At 42.2% G+C, this 25,206-nt stretch overlaps 1 protein-coding gene across 7 annotated transcripts in view; it reads left to right on the top strand.

Annotated features, from left to right (window-relative positions):
• The window catches only part of sdk2b (sidekick cell adhesion molecule 2b), a 334,097-nt gene that overhangs the window by 254,160 nt on the left and 54,731 nt on the right, over window positions 1–25,206 (top strand). For all 7 annotated transcript variants that reach the window (XM_074619353.1, XM_074619350.1, XM_074619349.1 and 4 more), the window contains exons 5-14: window positions 6,585–6,718; window positions 10,405–10,516; window positions 11,750–11,940; window positions 13,699–13,782; window positions 13,878–14,072; window positions 16,086–16,202; window positions 18,623–18,790; window positions 19,266–19,368; window positions 23,481–23,657; window positions 24,624–24,760. In XM_074619353.1, the coding sequence (XP_074475454.1) occupies window positions 6,585–6,718; window positions 10,405–10,516; window positions 11,750–11,940; window positions 13,699–13,782; window positions 13,878–14,072; window positions 16,086–16,202; window positions 18,623–18,790; window positions 19,266–19,368; window positions 23,481–23,657; window positions 24,624–24,760 (1,418 nt within the window). The remainder of the gene's footprint in view (window positions 1–6,584; window positions 6,719–10,404; window positions 10,517–11,749; window positions 11,941–13,698; window positions 13,783–13,877; window positions 14,073–16,085; window positions 16,203–18,622; window positions 18,791–19,265; window positions 19,369–23,480; window positions 23,658–24,623; window positions 24,761–25,206) is intronic.

Raw genomic sequence — 25,206 nt, 5'->3', positions numbered from 1 at the left:
GGAGAGGCTGTCCCATCAACTAATCCATTAATCAATGAATCATTTCAGCTGTAGTGTAGATAGATGTATCACTGTATTCACTTGATGGATGGGTTTAGGGACAGCCTGTTGTGTTTGGTTAGTCTGCAGATCAAGGCTGATCAGAAATGGCCTCGAGTTCATTTAGATGTCCCTATTTGACCTTGCGTGGTATTTGGGACATCCATTTTTTACTTACCGTTTTGTGAACACTCAACCAACCGCGAGCAACAGGGAAGCAGAAAGTGAACAGTGGGCCACGAATCTCTAGTTCATGCCCCTGGTGAGAAAACAAGTGGCTGTTTTCATGAGCAACGCTCCCTTAACTCTTCTCATCTCTCTCTCTCTCCTCCATCTCTCCATCCCCAGGAGCTGAGGCTTTTTCATCACAGGTCTATGGAGCAGTAGGGCATGCAGCCTGCTGCTCGCTCTCACTCTTCGTGTCTCTCTCTCGCTTTATTTTTGCCTTCATCCGTCAACTGGCTGTAGTTTGTACTCGCACTGTAGCCGGCCATGTGAGCTGCTTGATCCCGTCGACCCCTCGCTCTCTCCTGGGGGAGGCCATCAGCCGACCGGGGCCATTTGTCTGCATGTAATGGAGGTCTGAGGCTGTGGAGCGAGGTTAGGCCCCTCACGGCCCGGCGGAGAGGGACAGCCACGACAGATGCCAAAACACTCCCGAGTGTGTGCGTGTTAGAACAGGCACAGCTCTGTCACTCTGTGTCAGTGCTGGATTAACACGATAAGATATGCACACAGGCTGACAGAGTCGGTGGCTGAACGGGATACAAAGATGTGCTCTTAAGCTCAAAATGTAGAGTCCAGGGACGATGTGTTCTTAATTAAAGAGAGCAATCAAGCATCATTGTTTATTAGTAATAATGAAAATAAGAAAAGGGAAGCAGCTAGTGCCTAAAGGCCAAGACACACAAACCTGACATCTAAAAAACTCTGACACGGGTGGACTAGAGCCGACAGTGAGGGACACACCGAAAAAACTTGTCCGACAGACGCTCACCAACAACCCCAAACTGTCTGACGACCAACCGTTGGCTTGGTGTGTCAGAGCCTTATGGGTGCTCCAATAGATCGTTATTGGACGATATTCGTTCTAAATAGTTTGATCGGTGGTCTCTATGAAGGCTGATCAGATGACGCAAAACACGAGAGACAATTTCTCTACGCACCGCTTAAATTGCTTCACCAGAGTTGTGAGTTGTGTCACTAAAGCCCCTTCTATACAGCCTGTTCAAGGCGGGACTGTTGTGCTGTTATTCTGCCTCGCTGTTCTGTATAAAAGGTACAAACACAGAATGGAGGTGCATTGTTGCTCTGCCGCTAAGTCGGCAGCGGAGGTAGTCCCAGTGCCGAATCAACGTCTGTGTGAAAAGCAAAGCCGGTATAATGAGGGGGTCTTCTTTACAGCAGTATTGAGGGATCTCTGTATAAAAGGGACTTATGAGAGTAAAATGTCTCTAAGGGCGCTTTCACAAGCCAACATTTATTCCATTTAAGTCGAACTCTGTCGCGGTTTGTTTGGGCGGTTGTGACGCAGTAATTGCACTGCGATGCAGACGAAAACAACCACTTGAGAGGTGGTCTCGGACCGTTTCCAAGCGAACCAAAACACAGGCTTCCTTCCTGTGTGGGCATTTGTTGAGATGGACTCAGGTAAACGACATTAACATGAGTGGGAGCGGACTGACCTGGACTTCTGCAGAAGCCTGATGTTTGCTTGACATCTGAGCCGAAGAGAACATACACAATATGTTAAATAAAGGCCACAAAAATAGTGACGTTTATAAAGTCATTCGAGATAAACTGGAGGAGAAGGGATATTTCAAAGTCTGAAATTCCCTGCTTAGAAGTGGCAGCTCTCGTGACTAAAAAGATAAATTCGCTCCTTCGCACACGGTGCTCAGCAAATTAAAATAAAATAAAAATGTTCCACTTTAATTTGTGCACTGTGAAACCGAATCAGACTAAATACAAACAAACCAAATATATAAATTTCATAAACTCGTAAAAGCAGCCGAAGAGAGTGGAGAGTGGAGTATATTGCACATGTTGCCTTCCAATAAATAAACAGTTGTCAAGTCATGATACTTTCTCATCTCTTAATATTAATACTTGATATACAGTGTTGTTTAGAATAGTTAAATAAATAAATAATGCCAGGCCATACTGCTTCCAGCGATCGGAGCACTCTTACTACCGGCAAATAAAACACTTATTTTTCCATCTCTCTATTTCAATCAAACATCAATCCTCGTCATCATTATTGATTAAAGTGCTACGGAATCATTATCAGACTGGCAGTCATTGAGAAGCCACCCTTGACGCTTAACATAAATAAATTGATCCGCAAAAAAAAAATTAATTGCATATGAGACCAGCGCTGCTGCTTCTTGCTGCGAGCAAAACTGGGATTGCACATAAAGCTGCACACTTGGCCAAGACGTTTCTGAGCAGCTGTCCAGCCTGCCAGGCTCTCTTGTGGAGACCGCAGCTCTTTCTGGAGAATAATAATGGAAAAGGAAATTGGGTTGGAAATAAAAAAAAGAGAGAGAAAGCATTCAAAGATGTAGGAATAAACATGAAAACCAGAGAGAGACAGAGGCATGTTCACACATATCTGATTTGTCCAAATGGCTCAGCTCTGTGGCTTGATAAATCCCCGCACCGTGCCGGATACGTGGCAAACCATCGTTACGAGCGAGCCTCAGACAGCTGCTCACACACACCACTGAGAGACTGCGGGGCTTAATAAGGATGACCAAAATGCATTCAGAGAGATAATGAGATAGATAACGAATAAGCAACATGCTAAAACAAGAAATTACTTCAGGAAGCTGGTAAAAAAAAAAAATTCCATTACCTCTTTTAACCAAAGTCTTATCTCCCTCCTCCTGCTCCCTTGATATACATGTAAAGCCATTCAGGATAATTGGCTTACTTTTAATTTCTTCCTGCATCACGTGGTTTTTGATCCCTGAGGACCGGCGAGCACGGGGAGCGGTAAGACCTGCTGAACACACTGGGTAACAAAGTCTTGTGTGACCCCCACTGCAGCAGCGCTGATTACAGGCTGAGGGGAGAGAATGCTCAGCGGGGAAGAGCATTAAAATCAACTAGCCGGGGGGAGAAATTGCCTCCTGCTCCCACTGTTATTGATGAAATCAGGACTTGCTCTGGATGATGATAAAATATTAGTTGAAACTTATTTTGGCCAGTGCTTGGACGGGGGGTTATAGAGTAGGGAGTGGTCTTTGGAAGGGAAAAGAAATCGAGAAAGAGCTCACCTCACACGATGCTGGACATTATCCCAGAGAGAATAGGGCTGTCTCCTCCAGGTCATATAAACCTCCCGCCTCCTATATCTTAGCAGCGCCACCCTGTATATTCATCTTCAAGAGTTTCTTAAGCGACAGGTAAAGAAGTTAAGCCCCGGATTGTGTCCCCGTTTTAGAAAGGTCCCGGGAAGTCGCCTGGGATTCGTTCAGCGCTTTGGACACTTCCGTTCTGCCCACATCCCTGAGGGGATCCATAATTCATGGCTGTGCGTCCAGGATGTCACCGCTCCAGCAAGCTAGCATTAAATATTTACCGCAGATCATAAGCTGCAGCCATTGAGGCCTGCCAGTCCCTTTAGGAAGACTGTTTTCAGTCTCAGCATGCACGGACGGGGAATCCCAAATGAGCCCGGTGAGTGGGGAGATGCTCTGAGAAATCAGTCCGGAGATGGATCTCATTAGTCATCATACTGTAAATGCTATCGGCACACGTGTACATGCAGAACACACAGCACACCACTCCAATGCTTTTCCTCCCTGGAGCTACAATGAGAGATTTGTTTCATATGTGTGCACACCTGCATGTATTTTCTGAGCATTTTTATCCCTGTTTGGATTTTTTTTTTTTTCCCACAGTTTCTCATCAGCTCTCTTGCTCCCTTAATAAGGCACAGCAGGTACTTAGATCCCCCACTGATGAGACGAAGGTCAGGATTGAGGAACAAGTGGATGGAGAAGTGGAGTGGGTTTGATTGGAGGAGGAGAGAAAGAGGAGGTCATCAGCTGTGAAACAGGAGCACGGCTGAAATATACAGGATTTACACCTGTGTGCAGCAAGCAGCAAGAATTACAGTACTTCTATAGAAAAAAGCCATTACTTGCAGGGGGGCAAAGACTTTTTGTTTGTTATTGATTGCTAAGGTAGTTGTTATTACCGACTGTGTGCTGCCAATAGCTCTGGGAAAACGTCAAAGAGAAAAAATCAAACTGAAATGTCACAGAGTACAGAAGGTGGGTAGGCGCCACAACCATTTGGACGATTGATTTGTTTCTCTCTTAGGGCTGCAACTAACAGCTGTTTTGACGTTCGATTAATCTGTCGATTATTACTTTGATTAATCGATTATTAATCGGATAAAAAGAAAAAAGCTAGATTTTATTATTTCCAGCGTTTTACTAAAAACACAAAACGTATTTCTCATCTTCTTGTACAGATGCAGCCACCTAGATTTCCCCTCCCAGCCGGCTGCCAGCCAGTTCCCAGCCAACTTCCAGCCGCTGGAAGTCTCCCCCCCCTTTCCTGTTTCCTTACAGGGTGTATCTAGATTCCACTGTAAACATGCCCATTCATTCAATTGCAGGGTGTCAACATCCTTCCTTTACAAAAACACATAAACCAACTGAAGTACACTGAAGAATCTTCTTTGTTTCTTTGTTTAGGCCACGGTTTGCACTCTACGTTTCTCAGACTTACAGTAGTTGCTGGAACTCCAATAATGTTTGCCGCCCTTCAGTTGTCAATAATTAACAACATAAACTAGGATTTTCAGTGGTGGACAGTAGTTGATGCAAGTACATCAGTTTAGTTGAGTTTACTGCATCTGTACAATGTTTTTTTAATGCAATAAAAACATGAAATTACATAAATGGACATTGGGGATGCAGCCATGCACTGAGAATAAAAGGGAAATATAACTAATATATATTAAATCAGATATTGTTGTTTCTGGTTCTCTCCCTTTTGTGATGGATCAATGTAGCTAGGCGTTAACTTTATCAAGCATTAGCTTTAAAATAGCTTTATCAGGAACGTTAGTTTTATCAATTGTTGGCTTTGAAATAGCTATATCAGGGCTACATTGATCCATCACAAAACATAGAGAAAACAGTCAGTATTACTGTTTGTTTTTAAATTACAACCTGTCATCATGAGTTGCACATTTCTCCGCTGTATCATTAGTCTACGCCTCCAACATTTTTTAAAGGAGACATGCGTCATTTCCTGTTATTCATCACAAGGCTGGCTTACTGCCCCCCCTATAGGAGATGTTGCCACAGCATGTGCCGTGCATCATAACAATCAATGATGGAATCTATAGCCAACTATTTTTAGATTCAAGTTTAATCGATTAGTTATTGCAGCCCTGGTTTCTCTGTATTTTTCTGGTTGGTCTTTGACTGAAACTCTCTTTTGTTTCCTGATGTGAGAGATTTGTACTTCAGCACATAACGATGCCCGTGTCTTCAGGTGTACGTGTCACAAATGTGAATATTTGTTTTGTTTAGAATACATTTTAGCTGCTGCGTTGATGCGTTTATTCCCAAATGTGGTTTGGGAGTTGTGTGTCTGTCAGTATAGATAACCAGATATCGCTTCCTTCACATGACCACATTCAGCATCTGGTGGACTGGATGGAGTAAAGGAGAGCGAGGGGGGAGTATGCCGGAACAGTAGATGGAAAGGATAAGGCCAGAGGAAAAGATGTATGTGGAGGAAGGCAACCGGTTGGAACGGGCTATCTGCCGCCAGATTGTTGAACAGGCACAGATAATAAGAAAATATTGATTGTAAACATAGTCAGGGGGCTCTAACATCAGGCGCCAGAGAGGAGGGAGGACGATTTCTCTACATGATGAGAGGAAAGTCCAAAAGAGGGCTTGATAGAGACAACAAGACACCAGATATTAGCCCCTTATAGGACACCTTCTGAAAGAATGGATTAGTGTTTATTTATTCAGGCGTCATTTCAGCAGCCGACAAAGAAGACGCTATTGTTTCCTGCCAAAAAGTCGTGGCTGCCAAAATGCAACCACAGGAAGCAGAGGGGTACAAATAGCCAATTAGAAGCCCCGGGTTATTACGCAGGGCTATCATATTTCAGAGCGTACCATAAGGAGAAGTATGAACGAGGGAGGTTGTCAATATTTCTGCTTTGCTCAGTCAGCACCAACACAGTGTTTACACATTGTAAATCGATATACCTAATGCAGCTTGAACAGTGTAATTAAAATGTTAAAATGTTTAATGCCCTTTTCAGCCGTGGGATCAAGTGTGGACACACAACCCGACTCCAAACATATTTAACTCTAATTAGGCAGTCCAACGTTACCTTTTGAAGCCTGGCAATGTATTGCTTGATTTTGATTGAGCACAAGAAACAGTTTTTTTAAATTGGATTTCTTACACCTACCTTGACTTCTCCTCCCCCATTATCTTCTATATTCAATAAGCCCCGAAATACTAAAAACACTCTGCTTGTGTTCCCTCCTCAGTGCCATCACGCTGGACAACACGCTGGTTATACTGTCGACGGTGGCGCCGGATGCCGGGCGCTACTACGTCCAAGCGGTAAATGACAAGAACGGAGAGAACAAGACGAGCCAGCCCATCACCTTGTCAGTAGAGAGTGAGTAACCACATACTGTATACATAAACACACATACTGTAATCAACCCATTACGCCAGTACAAGTGTGGATGCACCGTAAGATATTACAGTCATAGTTAAGTACTGCACTTAATTTATAACATTGCACCATATTTTATAAGCTCATCATATGTTTTCAATGTAAAATCTTGTAAAGTAACTACAAATGTAGCAGAATAAAAAGTACTAGTAGTGGTATGAAATGGGAATACTCAAGTGAATTACAAGTATCTAAAATGTGTACAATACTTGAGTAAATGTACTTAGTTACATCTCACCAATGCAAATAATATAATATATATCATAATGTAATATAGGAGTCATAATGCATATTGAGTACTTTTACTTTTTTATTTTTATTTTTATTTATTTTATTTTATTTTTTTCTAAATATGATTTATTGATTTTCAAAGATTTTATCCCACAAAAATAATAGATACAAAACACGTATAAATCAAACAAAATAGATGTCATTCGTTTTACTTTTGATACTTTTAAGTAAATTTTGCTGATTATACCTTTACATTTTCTCCTAATTTAAATTTCGAATGCAGGACTGTTACTTGTGGAGTATTTTTACATTGTTGTATCATTACTTTTACCCAAGTAAAGGATTTAAATACCCTGCTACCACCCTTGACCTCTAAAGGCCTTTACACAAGGAGGGCGTTTTTTTTGTGCGATTAATTTGCACGTCAATATATTTTTTCGACCTATTTTTTTTCCGAAAAGCGACATACTGTACTTTTTTTCGGAACAAGGTTGATTTTTCTGAGCTTTCACACCGTGAATAAAGGCGTCATCCAATCACGTTGTGCGGAACGGGGTTGAGTTGCAGCTATTTTCTGAAACAAGAACACGGAGGCTCCGTAGACCGAACCATGACGGCAAACTTTATTGCTTCTTTCAACCTTCACAAAGGCAAGCGCACACCAGATCCACTCCTTTTGTTCTTACCTTTCACAATAAAAGCCTTAGACATATAATATTCTCAGGCGAGCATTTCACATTTTCGTGTCGTTTATTTGTCGAGAAGCTCAGCCTTTATGATCAGATTTCATTTCATTGCACTGGAGTGTATCTGTAGCCGTATTCACACATTGTTGCAGATCTACACACACACACACAGGAAGAGAAAGCTAGGGGGACAGGGACACAGACAGACTGTTCTACTGCCAAGTAGTTCTTAATATTCACCAGCATCCTCAGCTGCCACAACAGAAACAACACAAGATACACAAATCAAACCAATTCAGTTGGCTTCAGCTCAGCAGAGTGAAATATAAGAGGAAACCTAACAGACAGCGTCTTATGACATGGTAGAGTAGAGTTCAGTGTGGAAGTGGATGAGGAGGGTGAGGGGTAAGATATTACAGTCAACACAACACAAAGGGAGCAGAAAAGGCGCCGCTGCTGCTTGCATATAGGGGAAACTGGAGAGCCTAGCGGGAGGTCTTACACACATGCTCCACATATGCACACACAACCCACACATTGATGTACAGGCTGCTGGTGGAGCCAACACTGAGAGGTGTGTGTGTTTGCGTTTTACTGTATGTGCACGCGTATCTGTCAGTATCTGCTACAGCAGCTGTTCCTGCAGCGACGCCTCTGATGATGATGCATTTCCCATGAGCTCCTCCCGGCTCCGACTGCATAAGACTCGGCGAGGGCAAAGGTCAAGGAGAACTCTGTGGGGACTAGTGTTGCTCACCTTACAGTATTCAGACTCGGGATGAAGTTTAAAAACTGGATTTTGACTTCAGCAAGACGAATATTGAGCTATTCCTTTAAGTACATTTTAAGAACTTTGGTTTGTCCAATTGAAATATGCAGCAGTGTTTTCCTGGTGACTAGCAGTCAAACATTGCTGTTATTTAAAGGTTGACTTCGCCAGTTTTCAACCCTATTTTCACATGTTTTTGTGTCTAAGTGACTAATGGGGACAACAATTTTTTAAATTGGTCCAGTATCGAGGGAGAACGCTGTAGACGGCAGCCGTGAAACAAGTTGCGAGGGCGGTGAGCGCCAATGTTACGTCCACTAAAAGTGCTTGTTTTTGCCCCTGACAGCCTCTGATTGTTATTAGGAGTGTCTGACAACATTATGCCTAATCTTATGCCTATGCTTAACCTTTCGCTCGATCCAATCTGTTTGTTATTGTGTCAAAGTCTCGCTCAAGGATAAGTCTCGAAATCTGAATACACGTATACTCCGGCTCAAATAAATACGGACGGCCATCGAATTCAAAGACCTCGTCCACATTTTCTCCCGGATTACGGTCGCAGTTTTCAAAAAGTTTTAAACACGTTATTAACATTGTAAATGGAAACAAAACGAAATGAAAATGCAACAAAACTACTTAGTTAGGTTTAGTAAAAAAACATCATGGTTTGACTCAAAATTTGTTAAAAACAAAACAAAGATGCAAGAAATTAGTCCGTTAGTAGTGGACTTTATCGCTTGTTATACCCTTTATTTTTCAATTATGTTTTTATTCAACGTATTTTCATTCACAATCGCTCGATACACTCATTTTACTACGTCACTCGCTGCGGCCGTCTGCAGACTTACAAAGGAAAGGTAAAAGACAAACCTAATCTGAATAAAATGTGTTTCCTTCAAAACGTGATTGAGCATGCAATTTTGTTGCATAGGAATGTAATTATTAGGAGACAGGGCTGCGAAATCAGCTAAATATTCAGCCATGACATTGAAAATCTTATAGATAACACTCGCATTTCCACCATGGATGTATGATGGATGGATTGGAATGAAACACAAGCACTTTTAGTGGATGCAAACGTAGGTGTCAGCTTGCCCCAATAGCACCATGTTACAGCCTGTGAGCAGCTGCCATGTGCAGCACTCTCCCTCAATACTGGACCAATTTCAGAAATTTTTGTCCCTGTAATTCAGTTAGACACAAAGACATGGGAAAATAGGGTCCAGGTTCAAAAATACTTAAGTTACCCTTTAAGGTGTGTGTGTGACGGGGGTGCACACATGGCCTGTATACAGCATCAAATGACCCAAGATTGGTAAGATTGAATCATGACAGCCCCTGTAGCTACAGTTGACATGTGCAGCCACAAGCACACTCCCAGGGCATGATGGGATTGACGGATCAGTGCGAGTTTATCACAGACATGACACATCTCAAGCAGCACACGCACGCACTGTGCTCTCACTGCCATGGGCTGTCTGTCTCTGACGCTCACAACACAAACACACACAGACAACAGCTAGTTTGCACATGCAGAGTTTTTATACACATATGAAAATACATGCACACACAGCAGCCTATTCACCCCTTCAGCTTTGTGTTTGTCAGGCGGTATTTTTTCTAGCCCCGTTTCTGGTTCTCCAGCAGACATCTTATTATACACAGTCAGTGCACTGTCTCGTCCTATTCGGTCCTTCTCTCTGTCAGAATTCAGAAACACTGTGTTCACTGGTCAGTTTCAATATGTCACGTTGACGAACACCCACACAGAGAGCACTGGGTTGGAAATGAAATGTATAGGTCGCCACCGTCCACCTGTACACCTGTCTCTGTAATATATTGAATTTATCTATCAAGATCATTGCTCTCTGCTTAACCTCTCCCTGTGTGTGTGTTTTGTTGGTATGTGTGTGTGGCGACCTCTTTGTCTGTCTGTCTAGATGTGGGAGGTCCAGCAGATCCCATCGCCCCCACCATCATCATCCCTCCCAAGAACACGAGCGTGGTTACAGGCACCTCAGAGGTCACCGTGGAGTGTATAGCCAATGCCAGGTAAACATGCTGGCGCTGCAGGGTCATACTGTAGTTACTGTTACTGTTGTTAAAGTGTCAGTTCACCCAGATCATTGAGGACAATTCACAACAGGAGAACGAAGTTCCATTATCAATAGCAACAGGAACACTGGTTCTGGAAAGAGATTTAAAAAAAAAAAAAAAATTATTGTTGTTAGCACCATTGCTGTGTATTAATTTAGGGGGTCGTTCACATCTAATAACGCCCTGCCGCTTTCATCCTTTTATCCAAGGTGCTTGGGAGGTTGCGCTCCTGTCTCGCCTGCCGTTATTAAGCAACCAAAACCTGAACGCTGCGATGATGATGAAGTTGCGGTAGTTTAGAATTAAGCCTCACTGACTAAACTAAATAAAGTCAAAGATTAGTGAGTTTCCAGCACCGTAAATCCCTCACAGTAGCTTTACTGCTCGATTTGTCTGTCTCTGTTTGGCTCACTTAGTCCCGCTCAACCGGATGTTGTGACGTCCTCGGACGGAAAGGGTGAAGCAAGTAAAACAGCCTGTGGGACAGAGAAACATCTGCTGGCTGTGATTGGTTGTTCCAATCAAATCGCAACAGTCTGCTATAAAGAAATAACAGACCATAGAACGCCGTGATTAACCAATCACAATCAAGTATTCAACAAAGCTGTGTAATATATACATTATATACTGCATATGACCCTTTAACCCACTGTGCATACACTTGAGGTGTGGGTTCCAAATTGGTTTAAGTTAGACAGTCAAATGCTGATAATAGTTTGTAATTCATACATACACTGCACAAACCCATCTTAAGTAATGTTTGGTCTAATTCTATGTTAGAATTTTTTTTTGTACAATAAGTTAAATATTTGATGTGCGTTGAATGAATGATAATTGTAGTTGATTCCAACATAGTTTCTCCTGTTTTGCAAGTTTTTGTAGACACCAGTGTTCTTGTATCTTGAAATATGCAGTATCAAAGCAGACTACTCCACTAATGACATCCCTTGATTCATGAAATAGTCAGTTTGAATTGAAAACAGTTGGCATCATCTCAGCCCATAAACAGATATTTTTTAGATTTCAATACCCGATGCTCCAGCAGATTAAACAGATTGATGGATATGTGTCCCGTTGGACCAGTGTAGCAGAACCAGAATCATTTATCATCAAGCAACAAAAAAATACAAATTCTCAGTGAGACAGTGAGATTAGAACGCATCTGAACCTCTGCTTTTCTCTCTGTAGGCCTCTCATCAGGCTGAGCCTCTCGTGGCGTAAGAACGGTGTGTTGGTGACCAGCGGTTTGAGCGACTTCAACCGCAGGCTGACCATCATCACTCCCGTGGTGAGCGACGCCGGCTTCTACGAGTGTGAGGCCATTCTCCGCAGCAGCAGTGTGCCCTCCGTCAGTGCCGGGGCTTATCTGCATGTACTAGGTAAGAATGCTGGGATAAAATATGCTCTCGCTGAAGAAAAAGTTGTTTACGTGTGGTCGCTATTCTGTCTGGTTTGTGGAGCCATGCATTCCAGGCAACGTCAAGTGATGTAATTCCTGTCCTGTTTTACAGTACATGAAAACATTCCCAGTTAACAATATGCAGTGCGTTGATGTACAGTAGTCAGTATACAGTAGCTTATTAGTTGTGTAGTAAATGCGAAGATACGTTTCCAAAATGCAGGGGGTGCCCGAAAACAAAGTAGGGGCCTGCAGCGGGAAAATAGAAACAGAATAAACTAAATGCAACCCAACGTCAAGCTGCGGTGGCTAATCACGTAACTGGCGATCCAGAGCTGTACAGCCCATCTGTGAGGGAACAAAAGACGTTAATGGGCCACTAAAGTGACTTTCCCACCGCTGCACAACCCTGCCGCGAATCACCGCAACACCTGATCTAGTGTGAACGCAGCCTAACTGCCGCAACAACGCTGTGGTAACGTGGCGGCAATCCGGTCAAATGAAACGAGTGACATCTGTAAAACTTGCTAAACTAAACATGCACATTTGCAGGTGACAATATCTCCCCATTACTCTTGTTACCATGTTGGTTCTTTAGTATTTAGAACAGTGAAAACACCATTCACAGACATTCAAGTGATTGTCTACCTATCACCAAGTCCATGCAGGTTTAATTAGACGCTGCATTGCAAGTACTATTTTTACAGTGGACCCTGAGGACAAAAACAGATAGAAGAGTGAAAGCACAAACATTAAGGAAATGTGCTCCAAATCCACATCCAAATGAGCCTTGATGGGAAGTATCGTTGCTGCTGTTCAGTCAAAATAGGTTCATTCCTTTACCCCGTTGTTTGGTTGCTGTTTTGACATTAGCAGCACTTATCTCAGTGTTTGTGCTTTTGCCTTTAGTTATAGGATGCATTTCGATATCTGCAGCGCTTATCTCAATGTCAACGCTTTTGCCTTTTGCATAGCATCCATTTCAATATTTTCAGTATCATGATTTGGAGCACATTTCCTTAGTGTTTGTGTTTTCACGCTCTGCTTTTTGTCCTTAAGGTTCACCATAATTTGATATATTTTCAGACCTTTCCATTGTGCACAATGATGTGATTAGTCATAATGCATAATTGCCTGTATGTGCTTTCATATAAGTATGACACCCCGAACGGAAAAAAATAAATGTGTGGGAGTAAACGTAGCATTAAGGTTTGCAAGTTCAAACAAAAGAGCTGGTATGAAATTGATATAAATATGACTGCTCTCACTGTATGAATCTGGCAGCTGTGAAGTCATGAGGCAGTGAGGGAGGGATGGTTATTGATTTAAAAGGGAGAAAGCTAATGGTTGGCCTCAAGAAACTGTTTAATAGCATTGCTTCAGTCACTTTCATTCCATCCCACTCAAACACTTTGATGTTTTCAAGGTTGTAATGTGATTCAAAGGACAAGGTGTGCTGAACTTTTGCCTCGATGCAGCTAACTGAGCCTTTCCTCTCCGCATGAGTTAGAAAGATACATTTATGAAACCATTATGATAGACCAATTACTGATTTCTTATACATATTTCTTATATTCTTATCCTCTCGTGTCATCAGTTACAGGCACAGTCAGTTATCTTTTTAAGATCTAAGTAAGGTAGTTTGTGAGCTGTGATGATTACAGCTGCAGGTTTGCAATATCGCGCCTTATTTTTATCAATTTGTCATCCTGTCTTTGCTTCTCACTCTGTCACTCAGAACCACCGCAGTTTATTAAGGAGCCAGAGAAACACATCACAGCCGAGATGGAGAAGGTGGTGGACATTCCCTGTCAGGCGCGAGGTGAGCAGTGTGTATGAATAATGTCATTTTATACGAATGAAAACAGGAAGCATGACTTATTGTCCGTAAACCCGACTCTCGTTCACCCTGTGCAGGAGTGCCCCAGCCAGACATCGTGTGGTACAAGGATGCTTTGCCCATCAACCCAGTGAAGATGCCCAGGTACAGGGTGCTGGTGGGAGGCAGCCTCCAGGTCAACGGCCTCCTTCCCGACGACACCGGCATGTTCCAGTGCTTTGCCAGAAACCTGGCAGGAGAAGTTCAGACCAACACATACCTGGCTGTTACAAGTGAGTGCTCAAGCAGCTCTTCATGAAATTACACATTTAATTACAGCTCTTAAAATACTACGTGTTTTGGTAAAACTCAGAATGAACCTCTTTTTTCACAGAATAGTGTTATATTGTCACACAGCTCTCTGAAGCCCCCTCGTCAAACTCAGAAAAAAAAAAGAGCAGTTGTAATTGCTTCACAAAAATGGAAAGCAATTCCAACTTGTAAGTACGGAGAAGAGGAGGAGCAATTTAGTGCTTTAAATGCAGTTCTGACTCTCGCAATTTCATCTTCTTCGACTACTTACTTGATAGAAGATTACAAAAAATATAATTATTCATCAGAATTCAGAAAAATCTGAACTTTTTTCCCCCCAAAGAGGTCAAGCGTAGTATTAGTTTTCAGCCACGCTAGGCGATGCCAGTGTCGGTCAGTTGGTTCACCCATTTGTTCTAGACTGAAATATCTTGACCACTATCAGATGGATTGCCATAAAATTGTGTACAGTCATTCATGGTCCCCAGAGGTTGTAGCCTACCAAATACCGGGTTACACCAAATACCTACAAAAGCTTCAATGCTAACATTGTCATTGCGAGCATGCAAAGTATGTACAGCCTCACAGAGCCGCTAGCATGGCTGTAGACCCTTAAAGGGCCAGTGTGTAACAATTAGGGGGATCTATTGGCAGAAATGGAATATAATATTGACAAGTATGTTTTCTTTAGAGTATAATCACCTGAAACTAAGAATTGTTGTGTTTTCGTTACCTTAGAATGAGCCGTTTATATCTACATAGGTCCTCTTCTTGGGCTCCGCAATGTTTTTACAGTAGCCCAGAACGGACAAACCAAACTCTGTTAACTTTTCCTGCTTGGGCCGGAGTCGATAACGTCACTCGCTCCCGTCACCGCCGCTCTCTCTCTCTTGCTTCACTACTCACTCACTAACGATATATATATTTCAAGGATGACAGGAAGGTGATAGAAATGCAGTAGTGTTATAAGAATGTGATAGAGGTGTTGTAGTCTGGTGACAACATTTCAAGAGCTGGGAGACTCCAATTGGTAAAGATCAAACAGCACTAATTGATTGAGGAGAAATGTGTTATTGTGCAGGAACAAACTTCCATCATAGTGTAATGTATGTATTTGCATACTCTCAGCAGTTACAAACTGTGTTTTAAATCTGTGGACTTTCTCAAATGAACTGACAACAAGGCCGACACTATTAAGTTTACATTACTATAAAAAAGGCTCCTATTTGTCACCTGAATTAATTTGTCGATGTGTTTTTTTCTGAGCTCATGCCACCGCTGGAATTTAAAAATGACTGCAATTTTTTTTTCACTCTGCATCTGTTTGGCAAGTTTCTGACATTAATTTCCTTCACTTTGTCTCAGTTCCTGCTGCTTTCACTCCACGCACCACCACATTATCAGAATTCATGATATTCTGTCTCGCTAACTCAAAACCCTTCCAACCCTGTCTCTCTCACTGACACTGTCTCCTCTTCTTCTCTCCCATTCCTCCAGATCTCCTCTTATCATCTCCCTTTTCCTTTACACATTCATGTCCCCACTTCTGCCTCTGTTCTTCTCCCCGTGCCCTGAGATCAACACCGCTCCTCTGACAAACTCCCTCTTCCTCTCTTGGGAGCGATACAGTTTTCTGTCATCCTATAAAAGCTTTGATTTATTGCATGTCACAAATGGGGATTTTAGTTATCTACATATTGCCTTCTCTGTCTATGCTTCATTTTCCCTTCCTATATATCTCTGTGGGTGCAAAAAAAAAATAGGCCGGCAGCAGACAGTTGTGGCACCGAGGTGTGAAGGCTGTGTCAATCCGTGAAGAATTAGTGGGACAAAGCATCGAGATGCAGCAGGCTGGCGCTTATAGGAAATGCGTTTGAAGAGGGGTTTTGCCATAGACGTTTATTCTCTCACCTCTATAACCCTCTTACCTTCCTCTCTCTGCTGCACTGAGCTCTCTCTTTATTCTGCGTGTGTGTGTGTTTGTCTCCCCTCAGGCATTGCCCCGAATATCACAGCCGGACCCTCAGACAGCACTGTGATCGACAGCAATTCAGTCATCCTGCACTGCGAGACCTCTGGAGCGCCGAGACCGGCTATCACCTGGCAAAAAGGTCTCTGTTACAAACATGCACACACACACACACACACACGCGGTAACAATTCATTTTACAGGTCCGCAAATTTCATGGTAATTTGGTGAAAATTAGCAAGTAAACTTGAAATTTCTTTAGAATTACTGCCAAATTACCCCAATATTTAATCAAAATTAATCGAAAAGTACTTTATTATAAACATTATTTAATAATTATATGCTAGAATAGCATATAATGGTTAAAATAGGGCCCTTAAAGGTCACCTATTATGCAAAATGCACTTTTCCATGTCTTTTAAACATCAATATCTGTCCCCAGTGTGTCTACAGGCCACCATAGTATCATAAAAGACCATCCTCTCTCTTTTTCTCCTCCTCCGTTTGTCCGGAAATGGGTGCAGAAAAAAAAATCGCTTTTTTTCCTTCTCTTCTGACGTCATTAGAGAAATGCAAGCCATGTAAGGGTTTCCTGGTCGAACCAGAGAGAACCTTCAGTAGCTGACCCCGCCCCACAGCGCGTCACTGTCTCTCCTCCTCAACCTAACTTGAGCAAAGTCTGCAAGAACCAGCAGAACAGGCTTCATGTACTCCCATCATCTAAATATAACATGTTCTTTCACAAAGGCTTTATGTAATTACACTGTTTAAACAGGTGATATTTATATATTATATATATTTGATGTCATGCATGTAGCAGATTACAGGTAGTAAATAGTGACTTGTAAGCAACACAACACATTTCTGTTTCACAGTCAAACTTTATTTGAGTTGACAGATGACAATATTAATTATTCACAGCATTTGTAATCATCTCACCTGTTAGTTAGTTATGTTAACATGGTACAGGAGAAAGTCTTCAGCTCTGGTAAACTATGGTAAGCTAAGCTCCGGTGGTCTGTAGTCATGGTAACACAGAGACAGCTACTACTGTAAATAATATACCATTACTCTGATCTTCCATACATTTATCTTTTAGCAGAAATAATGAACTGACTACTGTTTCACATCTTCTATTTTCCACCCTGATGGTCGCTGTGTTTACACACCGTGTCATAGCGGTAGCATGTAGCTAACCCGTTAGCATGTAGCTACATGCTAACGGGTTAGCTTTGTATCTCCATGTAAACAGAGCCATCTGCCCACAGCTGTCTGCTCTCCTCTGGGATGATTCTGTCGGTCATTTCTCACAGATGGATCTGTAAAGACAGACGTAAAACAGAGTGTATGTTTACGGTTTACAGAGTTGATGCATGAGGTAAACACTGAGCTAACTAACAGAGCTATAAATAGCATTATTTACCTGAGAGAAACCGTCAGGAAAACCTGGAATCTGGACCGCAGATGTTCATCATGTGTCGCCGATTTCTGATCAGATTCCTCCGGTAACGTGCGCTGGGTGAAGTTTCTGGTTTATAAACTTTAAAGTGGTTTATAAACTCTATTCTAGCTGCTATCTCTCCACTCGTCTCTCTCTCCAGAGCTGCTCCGGGAGGGAGGGGGAGGGTGACGCTGTTGTTGTTGAGATTGACAGAAAACGCTGACCAATCAGAGCAGAGTGGGAGGAGACAGGCTGTGAATCAGTGGTTTTCAGACAGAGGCTGAATTAGGCTCTGAGGCAGGCAGACTCAGGCTGCAGTATGAGAAGAATAAAGGGTTTTTTGAACATTGCAGCATGTAAACATGTTCTAGTGCAACATTAAAATACATCTATGAACCTGGAAATGAGCATAATATGTGACCTTTAAGATTGAGTAGTGGCTGTGTGTTGCTCTTCATCGGAGGTGGAAAACCAAAACTAATAGAAGACACTTCTGATCAGGCACAAATCTCGCTATTGTGTGACTTATTGTCTACACAAACTGGTAGTTGATGTAATGATTCAGGGAGTTTTTAAAGAAATTTCAAATAGCTAATTATTATCTATTTATCAGCAGACATGGAAATAAAGCCTATCAATTAACTTTGGATTCTTTTCCTGGAAATGTATTAAATAAATTACCAGCTATTGGGAAACAGCAGAATATAATTATTAAATAATGTTTATAATAAAGTAATTTTTGATATATTTTGAGGTAAATATTGGGGTAATTTGGCAGTAATTCCGAAGAAATTTCAAATAGGTTACCTGCTAATTATCACCTAATTACCATGAATTTTGCGGACCTGTAAAATGAAATGCTACCACACACACAAACACACACACCTGGGGATTATGATGTCCGTTATCTATTACGCGTGGGAGCATAGTTTGCCATGGCTTAACAAATAAAGCCTGATTGGATCCCAAGAGCAGATCAGGGAAACAATGTCCTTGTTTTTCCTCACAATCCCCTTCCCTCGCCTATTCTGGTCCTGAATGCCTCTTTTTTTCTCTCCTTCCATTCAATCTACCTTTCCCCTCTCTGTTCTTTCTCATCTCTACCTCTTCAAATTCTTAAGGTGAGAGTGTGTTGGCCAGCGGTTCGGTCCAGCTGCCCAGGTTCACCCTGCTCGAGTCGGGCAGCCTGCTCATCTCCCCCTCACACATCTCCGACGCCGGGACGTACACTTGCATGGCGAGCAACTCCAGGGGTATCGACGAGGCGTCCGCTGACCTTGTGGTCTGGGGTGAGTGGGGTCAAATGGACTCGGCCTTTCAAATCCTGTTTTAAAAAACACAGAAACCTGAATTTGTTTGTTGTAAAAGTGCCAAGCAATCCTTCACAGTCATTCCCATGTGGCAAAAATAGGAACTCAACAGTGGTGGAGTGTTTCTGTCTGTTTAGCCGAGGTTGGGAAACGAGGTTGTGCCGTATAATAATAACGCTGCATTCAATTCCTTCGGATACAAAAGCGCCCTTCTGTGCAAGTTTGGAGTCATCATCGAGGTGTTTTCTGCTAGAAGCCATCAAGAAAGGAAATACAAAACAGCAGCATGTCATTTCAACTGAAATGAGTTTTTCTGAAATCTGTTTGTCATGTTGTTGTTTTTCTAGTATTGTTCTTCTCAGGCAGAACATTTTGTAGGCTGTTTTCTCTTCCTTTACTTTCCTCACCTCTCTCTCTCTCTCTCTCTCTGTCTGTCTTCCTTTTGTCTCCGCAGCTCTCACCCGGATCACCACCCCCCCACAGGACCAGAGTGTTATCAAAGGAACTAAAGCCATTATGACCTGTGGAGTCACACATGACCCCAGTGTGACTGTCAAGTAAGGGCACAAACAGAGATGTATTGAGGAAGTGAAGTTTAATTATATAAACAGCCCTAAATATCATTTAGAGCTGTCAAAGTGAACGCATTAACGCAACTTGTAATTTTTAGGTTGTAGCGGGCTCAGTTTTAAAGCTAGAGTGGCATCATATGAAACTAAAAAACCTAAAGAATCCATTGGTACCAACCATGTCATAATAGCTTGTTGCGAAAGAGGTAAAATAATGCTCCAAACTTACGCTACATTTTGGCGAGGAAAAACTGGCATGGCCTTTTTCAAAGTGGTCCCTTGACCTCTGACCTCCAGATATGTTAATGTAAATGGATTCTATGAGTACCCACGAGTCTCCCCTTTACAGACATGCCCACTTTATGATAATCACATGCAGTTTGGGGCAAGTCATACTCAAGTCAGCACACTGACACACTGACAGCTGTTGTTGCCTGTTGGGCTGCAGTTTGCCATGTTATGATTTGAGCATATTTTTTATGCTAAATGCAGTACCTGTGAGGGTTTCTGGACAATATTTGTGATTGTTTTGTGTTGTTAATTGATTTAAAATAATAAATATATACATACAATTTGCATGAAGCAGCATATTTGCCCACTCCCATGTTGATAAAAGCATTAAATACTTGACAAATCTCCCTTTGAGGTACATTTTGAACTGATAAAAAAAGTGTGATTAATTTGCAATAAATCCTGGACAATCATGCGATTAATCGCGATTAAATATTTTCATCGATTGACAGTCCTAGTATTGAGTATGCTTATTTATATTACATTATATATATAGCACTTTTCCAGGAGAGATTTCATAAAGTGCTTCACCATAAAAGCAGCAGAGTAAAAATACAGACACGATGAAAGAGTGAAAAAAGAAACAAAGGGAAGTTAAAATTGGTCGGTCTTGAACTGCTGTTTTAGAGGATAAGGCTGGCCTATATTTATCTTCTTGTCAACAAATAAAATGACCAAAACCAACAATGTGATAGTCTGTCTCTCAATAAGAAATGTTTTTATTTATGGCTGAGTCATTTACTAAAACAGCAGGGCACTGTAGTTTTTAAAAAATGTTACTCAAGCAAATGTAAATAGTGCAGACTATTTTCATGTTTTTTTTACATGGCTGTTTACATAGTTAATGAAAATAAATATTCCACTAATATTCATGTTAACATGCAGCTTTACATCACTCCAATTGAGACACATATTCTGAAAGTGCTGTATATACATGTTCAAAGAATGCTCCTAAAACCTGAATAATATCAGTTTATCACACATCTTAATCAGAAAATGCTCCATTCAGAATAAGACCTATTTCAGAATATCTAAATGAAATATGTTGTTTTCATATTCGGCGTAATAGTAGAATATTAGTGTGTATATAAACGTAGTCAATTATGTGTTTTTTATCGTTTTTGGAGCTCTACGTCGCAGATGAATCTCAGTCTTTGGCTACAGAGGCAGTACTTGTTAGAAGGATACAATCCTTGTTGGTTTTGATCTTTTCATGGGATTATTTCACAATAAGAAAAAAAATCAAATATTGCCAGCCTTATCCTTTAAAGGAGTCCACAATGTCCAGGGATCAGAAAGTCCAAAAAAAGAATTGAGTATCAAAGTGAAGGAGCCACAACCTCAAAGCCACAGTTTTCTTTTGGTTTTGTGCCACGAGCGAGGTTCAGCCAACGAGCCAGCAGGAGCCTGACCATGCAGACAAATCTTAAATAGGATTCTCAATTTGATAGGGAGACACATTTGATGGATGTCACATGAAAACTTTTAAAGGAACTGTTTCTAAAGCCTTGTGGCCTTTGCATTCTGGACCACTTGCAAGAGATTCAGGGATGTTTTGCTAAGGCAGGTGAAAAGGGAGTTACAGTATGGATAAGTCTGCTCACGTTTCTATGCATTTGTTATCCGCGACACGTCAAAGTGAATACCTAATAAAGCACGGCTGTTGAGCCATTTCGGCCTACAGATCTGTTAATGAAGATGCTTCATCATTAGTTATTACTTGCTGTGTTGTTCTCAACACCTTAATTAGTCATTTACTACCCTGAGCACAAGGTATTTATTATTTAACTTCCTATCTTATTCTATGCTGCTGCTGTGCTCCAGTTTCCTCACAGGAGCGTTTGACTGCATGTACGTATAAACGCATGCATTGCAACATAAAGACAGAGCAAACAAACACAGCGTGTGACCTAGACCTGTCATTTGTGCAAAAGTAAACACCTTCACACATAAAAAAAAATCGTTTGTGGACCACTGATGTGCATGTATGTCATTAGAAGACGTCGTTCCCGCACACCTCCAGCTTACAATTCCAGTCCAAACCAGTGCGACGCACAGCCCTCAACGACAGATATTTACTGAACCGCACGCTTGTAGTCGACATCAGTAGCGATCAATAGACCACCCTGTCCCTTTCTACTCAGAGGAGAAGGCTACATCTGACGCCACATTTGAGCTGTGCGGTTTTGATGAGTGTGAATTCGGTGTTTGATATGCGGCTGTCAGACGCTATGATATGCATGCAGGGCAGCTCTGATGGCAAGTTTGAAGAGACAGAGAGGAGAAAGATGAAATGCCTCGCTAATAGCATATTCTTCTCGGGTTCTGGTGGAATAAATAACAAGCCAAACCTCAGTTTACTCACTGCTTTACTGTCAGACAGAGTTAACCTACCATCTAAAGCTGACATGCATGTGTACATCGTAGTTCACATCCCAGCAGGTGGTAACTAAGCGATGCAGGTCAGGGTCTGGAAATCTGGCAGCAACTCTTTTTTGATGGATTTGCTCATGCATATAATTGGGGACTAAAGATTAATTTGAGAATGTGCTTCAACATACAGTATGAGGGTCTTTATTTCGATGTTACAAAAAGGCAATTTTGCCTTCAGTGATTCATGCGGTTTTGCCTCATTGTGTGCCGCCTACAAAGAATACTTGTTTGTTCACTTCCATCCGCGACTCTGTTGACTCCGTATGCAATTAAGCTTCTTCTAAAATTAATTTCACATTCAGTTGTAACACACCTCTGATTTATTTCTCTCCATTGTGACTGTTCGTCATGATAACATTTCAGATTTGGGAATTGCAGATTCTGGCGAGAACAATTTCGACACGGATTACTTTCTGTGTGGCTTTTGAGATGTTTAATTAAAGTTTTTTTGGAAACCCGTAGGAGGCTTACCCTCCTAGCCCTGTTTGACGTTGTTGTTGTTGAGTACGCATTTTCCCAAATCTCAGAGGTGGCGAGTAATACTGTGTTTTTACTAATGAGCAAAAACAACACCCAGGTTGACAAATACCACAATTTTCCTTTTAAAAGGGACTATTTGGTGCAACTAAACATTGTCAGTGGGTTTAAACTGATCGACTGAAGGAATGAAGATGCAGCAGATGATGGTGGTCATGATGACGTTAAAGGTGCTCAATGAGAAATTCAAAGCATATCTATTGCCTCCGCACGGCTGTCAACAAGGCGACGGCTGAGCCGGGAATTCTTGGATAACGCTGTTGGTCGAGAAGGGCGTTATCAAATGTAACTGCCGTATGAGTGCAGTGCAGGACGGCGGCCGTGAGTTAGCCAGGGGGGGCACGCTCACATGCATAAACATGCACTAAAAGCACGCCCGGCCGACCCGGCTGTGACAACAAAGCCGAGGAAGTTCCAATTACAACACACACACAGAGGGAGAGTGACTTCATTCTCTGCTCAGGTAGACATCACTCATCGATATCTTTACTATGGCTGTCAATTGATTAAAATATTTAATCGTGATTAATCGCAAATTAATTGCTCTTATTTTATCCGTTCAAAATGTTCTAGCATCGTTGGTACCAATGGATTCCTTAGTTTTTTTTAGTTTCGTATGACACCGGTTTCTTCACTCTAGCTTTAAAACTAAGCCCGCTACAACCTAAAAATCACAAGTTGCATTAATGCGTTAAAGAAATCAGTGATGTCAAATCTAATTATCACGTTTACCTAAATCTCTACATAGCGAATAGTTCTGGATGCTCTGGATATCGCATAGAGAAAATGTAATGACAAAACCAACAACAGGCCAACTAACCAGTGACTTTGCATTCCAGGCATGTCTGGGAAAAAGAGGGCTCGGCGATCAACGTCCAGTCCATCCCCCGCATGCGGCTGGAGGCAGACGGCACCCTTCACATCTCCCAAACCTGGTCAGGTGACATCGGCACGTACACGTGCAGAGTGACCTCCGTTGGCGGCAACGCCTCCCGCAGCGCCCACCTCCGTGTCAGGTAACCACCGTCGCCTTTATTGATTTCATTCTTCTTTCATTTGTGTCTCTCACATTCTCCTGTTTCTCCGGTATTCTCCAACACAAAGACACACGTGCACGCTCACACACACAGGCGAATGCCAGGCATGTGCACGCTTTCCACCACCAACCTTTCACTGACACGCTGCCTGTTCTTATTGACACCTCTGACTCATTTCCACTTAAATGACGCCTGTTCCTCCTCACCTCGCCTGTCCTCATTCTCACCCGACACACTTTCAGCCCCAGGGGATCCTCCCCCCCCCGCCGCCACCACCCCCTCCATCTGTGAGACTACACACTCGTACTCACACAAACACCTCTGTGTTGTTTTTGTCATCTCAAATCTTCTCTTTCTCCAAAACTTCCTGCTTTTGTTGTACTTTGGCACTCACTGCAGCGAGGGTAAACTGAATATGAATGAGACATCTAACTTTCTGTTTGCCAAAGTGATGGACTGACTGACTGATTGTGTCTCTCTTTGTCCCCCTATCGGCCGCCTCGTTGGCTGGCTGCCTTTTGACTGAGTTACAGCACGTATTCGTTCATTGCTATAAGGTTTATCTATCAATCTGTCTGAGCTTATCTGAATTCATGGCTGACTGAATTAATGATCCCCAGCTTTGGCCTCATTTATTCATGTCTTTATCTGTGCATTTTCTTCCTATCTGTCTCCTTATGCCTTTCAATCCATTTCTCCCCCCCTCCCTCTGGTGATATCTATCTTCTTTTGTTTGCCTGTGTGTCCATCTCGACAAGGAACCGTCTTTGCTGTCTTGTCTTGCCACATTTCATCACCTGTCTAACCGTTATAGAACATCCAGCTTTACTTCAGATTTGTACGAGAGAAGACAGCGATGCTCGGTAACGCTCTGTCCCCGCGGAGGATTTGCTGTGATAGGAGAGATTGTTTTATTTATCGAAGTTGTCCTGACGTTCCCCACAGGCAGCTGCCCCATGCCCCAGAGAACCCTACGGCCGTGCTGAGCACATCTGAGAAAAGAGCCATCGACCTGGCCTGGGCCAAGCCTTTTGATGGCAACAGTCCCCTCATACGCTACGTCCTGGAGGTTTCTGAGAACAGTAAGTCACATAATATCCAGTCTTTTCCTGTCATGCATCAATCTATCGCATCTTTCTCTACCCCTCTGTGCTTTGTAGCCTTTGTGTCAGTTTCACTTTAACATCTATAAATTGTATGTAGTGAGTTAGCTCTGGGGGAGAGGGAACTCTTGGGATCAACATTGCATCAACGAGTGGAAAAAGACCGTGTATATTGCGTGTTTAGATTTTATATTTCCATGCAGCCAGCCTTCTATTAATGTTTTTTCCCAAAGAGCTTAACTGCAAAGCAAATGCAGCAAAGAACTTGAAAAAGCATGATCAATAAGACTAATTAAAAATGTCCATCATTGCTTTTAATCTCAAGTTGTATGTGTAAGCTACACTATTACAGTCTATCACTTTGCAGCCCTGCATGCAACAAGCATGTTCTTCTTAAAGGAATACTTCACCTCCTTGAATTCTTG

The sequence above is a fragment of the Sebastes fasciatus genome, chromosome 20, assembly GCF_043250625.1.
Source record: "Sebastes fasciatus isolate fSebFas1 chromosome 20, fSebFas1.pri, whole genome shotgun sequence".
In the NCBI taxonomy this organism is placed as follows: domain Eukaryota; kingdom Metazoa; phylum Chordata; class Actinopteri; order Perciformes; family Sebastidae; genus Sebastes; species Sebastes fasciatus.
Note: the sequence above shows the minus strand (reverse complement) of the source record. Positions and strands in the feature narration are given on the sequence as shown.